A 7,429-nucleotide genomic window follows, 5' to 3' on the forward strand; every position below is an offset into this window, starting at 1 on the left:
AAGTTAAATAAGCTAGGCATGGTGGTGTGTGACTGTAGACCCCACTTCTAGAGAGGCTGTGGCAGGAGGATGGCTTGAGCCCAGGAGTTCAAGGTAGCAATGAGCTATGATTGCACCACTGCACTCCATCCTGGGTGACAGAGCAAGACCCTGTCTCTAAAAAATTATATATATATATATATGGGCCAGGCGTGGTGGCTCACACCTCTAACTCCAGCACTTTGGGAGGCAAAGGCAGGTGGATCACAGGGTCAAGAGTTCAAGACCAGCCTGGCCAACATGGTGAAAACCCGTCTCTAATAAAAGTACAAAAATCATCTGGCTGTGGTGCCAGGGACGTGTAATCCCAGCTACTTGGGAGTCTGGGGCAGGAGAATTGCTTGAACCTGGGTGGCAGAAGTTGCAGTGAGCTGAGATCATGCCACTGTACTCCAGCCTGAGTGATAGAGTGAGACTCTGTTTCAAAAAAATAAAAATAAAATACATATATTTTATTATTTTTTAGAGACCCTGTCTCTAAAAAATAATATGCTATATATAATAATATGTATTTGTATATAATATAAAATCATATGTAATATATATTTATATATAATATATAAATTTTTATATATTATATATTATTTTTTAGAGATGGGTCTGTAAAATTAAAATAATATATATATAAAAACACCATGTATACACACATACACATATATACATACACTATATATACATATATACACATATATATGTAGAGATATACATATATACACATATATACACACATATATACATATACATACACACACACACATATATATACATATACATATATATATATATATATATATATATATATATATATGGTGTCAGATGAGAACTGGGCTGCAATCTCATCTAACTTTCCAAAGCCAACTCCCTGGCATTCCTGTAACCTTCACCTTCCATACTTCCAGAGGAATCACACCCATGGAGCCACGAAACCAAACCAATGCATCTGAATTTATCCTCCTGGGACTCTCAGAAAAGCCAGAGCAGGGGATGCTTCTCTTTTCTCTGTTCCTCTGCATGTACCTGGTCACAGTGATGGGGAACCTGCTCATTATCCTGGCCATCAGCATAGACTCCCACCTCCACACCCCCATGTACTTCTTCTTGGCCAACCTGTCCCTGGTTGATTTCTGTCTGGCCACCGACACCATCCCCAAGATGCTGGTGAGCCTTCAAACCAGGAGCAAGGCCATCTCTTATCCCTGCTGCCTGACCCAGATGTACTTCTTCCATTTCTTTGGCATCGTGGACAGCATCTTAATTGCTGTAATGGCTTATGACCGCTTTGTGGCAATCTGCCACCCATTGCATTACACCACGATCATCAGCCCATGCCTCTGTGGCCTGCTGGTCGGGGTCCCGTGGGTGTTTTCCTGCTTCATCTCATTCACCCACATCCTTCTGATGACCCGCCTCATTTTCTGCAGCAGCCTCAAGGTGCCTCACTACTTCTGCGACCTTACTCCCATCCTCCGACTTTCGTGCACAGACACATCTGTGAACAGGATTTTCATCCTCACTGTGGCAGGGATGGTGATAGCCACGCCCTTCATCTGCATCCTGGCCTCCTATGCTCGCATCCTTGTAGCCATCATGAAGATCTCCTCTGCAGGTGGCAGGAAGAAAGCCTTCTCCACCTGCAGTTCCCACCTGTCTGTGGTTGCTCTCTTCTATGGGACCACCATTGGGGTCTACCTGTGTCCCTCCTCGGTCCACACTGCTGTGAAGGAGAAAGCTTCTGCTGTGATGTACACAGCAGTCACCCCCATGCTGAACCCTTTCATCTATAGCTTGAGAAACAGAGACCTGAAAGGGACTCTCAGGAAGCTGGTCAACAGAAAGATCACCTCATCTTCCTGACCACCAGGACTCGGGAACTTCCACGGGGTAGAATATATACATCTGGGGGTCTTCAGCTAACATCTGGAATTGCATGAGTTGAAAGAGTACACTTTAAATTTTATTATTATTGTTTAGAAATAAGATCTCACAATGTTGCTCAGGCTGGAGCGCAGTGGTGTGATCATAGCTCACTGCAGCCTCAAACTTCTCTGTGTGTGTGTGTTGTTTTACTAGAGATGAGGTCTCACTAATTTGGCCAGGGTGGTCTGGATCTCCTGGGCTCAAGCAATACTTCCCCCTTCGCCTCCTAAACTCCTAGGGCCACAGAGTGAGACTCCATCTCAAAGAAAAAAAAGAAAGAAGAAAGAAACAGAGAAAGAGAAGGAAAGATAAAAAGAGAGAGAGAAAGAGAGAGAGAAAGAGAAAGAAGGAAAGGAAGAAAGAAAGAAAGGAAGAAAGAAAGAAAGAAAGAAAGAAAGAAAGAAAGAAAGAAAGAAAGAAAGAAAGAAAGAAAGAAAACAGTTTATCTCTGCCAGATTGGATTTGCCCTTGTTCAGAAACTCAGTAAATATTTGTTGAGTCACTATTCTGGGCTTCACGTTAGATGCTGGCCATAGAGTGGTGACAAGGAAAGACAGGATCCTATAGTTTGGAGTTTACAGTTGAATGTGGGAGAAGATAATGGACATGGGATAATATTGGATGGGACTGTGAACCATGAACCCAAGTATGGGATACAGCAGAGATACCAGCAGAGTCTGGAAAGAGGATTAGGAAGGGCTTCCTGGGAGAGGTGATGTAAAATGTGAAGGATGAGATGAGCTGGGCATAGTGGCTCACACCTGTAATCCCAACACTTTGGGAAGCTGAGGCAGGAGGCTTGCTAAGCCTCAAGTCTTTCACTGGATTTTTCACTTCTCAAGTTTGATACCAGCCTGGACAATATAGCAAGACCCTATCTCTACAAAACCAACCAACCAACCAACAAACAAAAAACCCCTTAAAAATTAGCCAAGCATGGTGGCATGTACCTGTAATCTCAGCTACTTGAGTGGCTAAGGTAGGTGGATCCCATGTTGGCCAGGCTGGTGTTGAACTCCTGACCTCGTGATCCACCCACCTCAGCCTCCCAAAGGGCTGAGATTACAGGTGTGAGCCACTGCGCCTTGCCTTTTTTTTTTTTTTTTTTTTGGAGACAGGTTCTAGCTCTGTTGCCCAGGCAAGAGTGCAATGGCATAATCATAGCTCACAGCAGCCTTGACTTGCTGGGCTCAAGTGATCCTCTTTCATCCTCCCAAATAGCTGGGACCATAGGTACATACCACCATGCCCTACTAATTTTTTTTGTAGATGTGGGGTCTCATGATGTTGCCCAGGCTGGCCTAGACCTCCTGGACTCAAGTGATCCGCCCACCTCAGCCTCCCAAAATGCTGGAATTACAGGTATGAGCCACCGATCCCAGCCTGGCACTGGTCTTCTTAGCCAAAGGGAAAATATCAATCAGTAGAGTCACAAGTCTAAGCCAGAAAGAAGCTGAGACGTGTCTCAATCACCTTGCATGTCTGTGGAATGCATATACATAGCAACACTGTGTGTAACAGATGGGACATCTATTCATTGCATGTTTTGTGGCATCTTACATTTCTTCAAATTGTCTCATTTCATTATTCTAAAGTCCCTATGACAGCAAAAAATTATATCCATGTCTATTGCGGAGTAATCCTCATACTTGGAGATTTACAAATGAAATGGAATAAGCAATGACTTTGAAGGGGCCAGAAATTTTCAAATGCTGCTAAAGAGCTGATATGACCTTTTATTTTTTTTTAGATGGAGTTTCACTCTTGTTGCCCTGGCTGGAGTGCAATGGTGCGATCTTGGCTCACCACAACCTCTGCCTCCCGGGTTCAAGTGATTCTCCTGCCTCAGCCTCCCAAGAAGGTGGGATTACAGGCATAAACCACCACGCCCAGCTAATTTTGTATTTTTAGTAGAGATGGGGTTTCTCCATGTAGGTCAGGCTGGTCTCAAACCCCTGACCTCAGATGATCTGCCCCCTTGGCCTGTCAAACTGCTGAGATTATAGGCATGAACTACTGTGCCCAGCCTTGCCCTTACTTTTAATGGCAAAAACAGCAATGACTTTTGCACCAACTGAATAAATACATTTTCAGGAGTTGCCCATGTGTTTTACATTTAGTTTTTTTACATCAGTCTCCTGAGTATCTGAGACCACAGGTGTGTGCCACTGTGCCTGGCTAAAAATCCATAAAATCTTGAAAAATATTTTTCTAATTAAAAAAATAAAAATAGGGCCGGATGTGGTGGCACAGGTCTGTAATTGCAGCATTTTGGGAGGTCCAGGTTGAAGAATCGCTTGAGCCCAGGAGTTCAAGAGCAGCCAGGGCAACATAGCGAGAGCCCATCTCTACCAAAATAGAAAAAAATTAGCCAGGCCTGGTGGTGCACACCTGTAGTCCCAGCTACCTGGGAGGCTGAGGAGGGAGGATCACCAGAGGCCGGGAGGTCCAGGCTGCAAGGAGCCATAGTTGCACCACTGCTCTCCAGCCTGGGTGACAGAGCAAGACCCTGTCTAAAACATAGTAATAATAATAATATATATGTACATTTTTTGAGATGGAGTTTCGCTGTTGTTACCCAGACTGGAGTGCAATGGCACAATCTTGGCTGACCGCGACCTCCACTTCCTGGGTTCAAGCAATTCTCCTGCCTCAGCCTCCCGAGTAGCTGGGACTACAGGTGTGGACCACCATGCCCAGCTAATTTTTGTATTTTTAGTAGAAACGGGGTTTCACCTTTTTGACCAGGATGGTCTCGATCTCTTGACTTCGTGATCCACCCGCCACGGCCTCCCAAAGTGCTGGGATTATAGGCGTGAGGACAATAAATGTAAGGCCAAGTGAGGTGGCTCATGCCTGTAATCCCACCACTTTGGGAGGCTGAGGTGGGTGGATCATCTGAGGCCAGGAGTTTGAGACCAGCCTGACCAACATAGTGAACAAAACCCTATCTCTACTAAAAATACAAAAATTCACTGGGCGTGGTGGCGTGCACCTGTAATCCCAGCTATTTGGGAGGCTGAGGCAGAAGAATCGCTTGAACCCAGGAGGAGGAGGTTGCAGCGAGCCGAGATTGTGCCACTGCACTCCAGCCTGGACGACAGAGACAGATTCAATCTCACAAAAACAAAACAAAACAAAACAAAACAAAACAAAACAAAACAAAAAAACCAACCCAGGCGCAGTGGCTCACACCTGTAATCCCAGCACTTTGGGAAGCCGAGGCAGGCAGATCACAAGGTCAGGGGTTTGAGACCAGCCTAACCAAAATGGTGAAATACAGTCTACTAAAAATACAAAAATTAGCCAGGAGTGGTGGTGAGCGCTTGTAGTCCCAACTACTTGGGAGGCTGAGGCGGGAGAACTGCTTGAACCCAGGAGGCGGAGGTTGCAGTAAGCCGAGATGGTGCCACTGCACTCCAGCCTGGTAACAGAGCAGACTGTCTCAAAAAATTTAACAGAAACAAAAAAAACCCTGGACTTGGGTTGCTGCAGTCCCCAATGGAGACACACGAGGGCAGAAGAAACACACAGTTACAATGTCTCAGGCGCTCCAGTCCCTAAGGCACTTTTCCCATAGAGCGTCTTGGCACAGACACTTTGCTTAATTCTGGTCCCATTCTCTACCTGACCTCAGTGCTTTTTGCCACTGGGGAGCCACAAGTCCATTGCCCAGGGGCTTCCCAAGTTAAGGCACATCGGGAAAGGGCTGAAAAGTGGCCTTACGTGTTCCAAATTTTCCACTGCAGCCCCTGGGCTCGGTGAGTCCTTTCTCATCTAACCCAGGACTGGGGCCATCTGGTTTCTGTTGTTCACAGAGATACTGAAGTTATGCAAGAAAAAGAAAGAGAGAAGGCCGGACTCAGTGACTCACGCCTATAATCCCAGCACTTCGGGAGGCCAAGGCAGGCAGGTGGATCACCTGAAGTCAGGCGTTCAAGACCAGCCTGGTCAATATGGCAAAACCCCCTCTCTACTAAAAAAAACAAAAAATTAGCAAGGTGTGGTGGCAGGCACCTGTAATCCTAGCTATTTGGGAGGCTGAGGCAGGAGAATCACTTGAACCCAGTAGGCAGAGGTTGTAGTGAGCCAAGATTGTACCACTGCAGTCCAGCCTGGGCGACAGAGCGAAACTACATCTCAATTTTTAAAAAGAGAGAGAGAGACAGACAGACCGAGAGAGTGCTACAGAGAGCTATAGAGAAAGATACTGAAGTTGTGCAAGAAAGAGAGAGGCCGGGCGCAGTGGCTCACCCCTGTACGCCAGCACTTTAGGAGGCTGAGACGGGTGGGTCAAGAGGTCAGGAAATCGAGACCATCCTGGTCAACATGGTGAAACCCCATCTCCACTAAACTACAAAAAACTAGCCGGGCATGATGGCGGGTGTCTGTAGTCCCAGCTACTTGGGAGGCTAAGGCAGGAGAATCACCTGAACCTGGGAGGTTGCAGTGAGCCGAGATCACACCACTGCACTCCAGCCTGGGTGACAAGTGAGACAATCTTGCAGGCCTCTGTAACAACTGTTTCAGCACTGACCTCGTGGTTAAGTTAAATATTTAAAGCTGTTAGAGCCAGTGCTCTTAGACAAAGGCTGGAAGGAAACAAAAGCCCACCAGGATTTTTGCCCAGGCCTCTCCTGGGCCTGGAAGCATGACAAGATAAAGGAATTCTTAACAGGATCTGTGTAGGATTAAACAAGTTTATTGGGGGTCTGAAGAAACTCCTCAGACTCTACGATTTAGCAGGAGACAAGATAAGGGTAATCACCCCTGGCATCTGGACCCATCTAGATTAAGCAAATTTACTGAGGCTCCAGAGGAAGGTCTTCAGGACTCCGACTTTAGTTATAGATTAGAAGTTAATCGGCCAGGTGTGGTGGCTCATGCCTGTCATCCCAACACTTTGGGAGGCCGAGGCAGGCGGATCACTTGAGGCCAGAAGTTCAAGACTAGCCTGGGCATCATGGTGAAACTCTGTCTCTACTAAAAATATATAAATTAGCCAGGCGTGGTGGTGCGTGCCTGCAATCCCAGCTACTCAGGAGGCTGAGGCAGGGGAGTCGCTTGAACCCAGGAGGTAGGGGTTGCAGTGAGCTGAGATCATGCCACTGCACTCCAGCCTGGGCAACAGAGCAAGACTCTGTCTCAAAAAAAAAAAAATTAAAAATTAAACTACAGGCTGGGCACAGTGGCTCATACGTGTAATCCCAGCACTTTGGGAAGCCGAGGCGGGCAGATCACGAGGTCAGGAGTTGGAGACTATCCTGATCAACATGGTGAAACCCTGTCTTTACTAAAAATGCAAAAATTAGCCGGGCATGGTATGGGGTGCCTGTAGTCCCAGCTACTCGGGAGTCTGAGGCAGGTTGAAGCCAGCAGGCGGAGTTTGCAGTGAGCCAGATCCTTGCACTCCAGTCCAGTCCAGGCCACAATGCGAGGCTCCATCTCAAAAAAAAAAAAAAAAAAAAAAAAA

At 46.4% G+C, this 7,429-nt stretch overlaps 1 protein-coding gene across 1 annotated transcript; it reads left to right on the top strand.

The window, feature by feature from the left end:
* The first annotated feature begins 891 nt into the window (after positions 1–891).
* Positions 892–2,044, top strand: LOC108283702 (olfactory receptor 1M1). Its single transcript, XM_017500215.1, has one exon. The coding sequence runs from the start codon at positions 952–954 to the stop codon at positions 1,891–1,893; it is 942 nt and encodes a 313-aa protein (XP_017355704.1). The 5' UTR covers positions 892–951; the 3' UTR covers positions 1,894–2,044.
* The last annotated feature ends 5,385 nt before the right edge of the window (positions 2,045–7,429 follow it).

Source organism: Cebus imitator, unplaced genomic scaffold (assembly GCF_001604975.1).
Source record: "Cebus imitator isolate Cc_AM_T3 unplaced genomic scaffold, Cebus_imitator-1.0 Scaffold263, whole genome shotgun sequence".
In the NCBI taxonomy this organism is placed as follows: Eukaryota; Metazoa; Chordata; class Mammalia; order Primates; family Cebidae; genus Cebus; species Cebus imitator.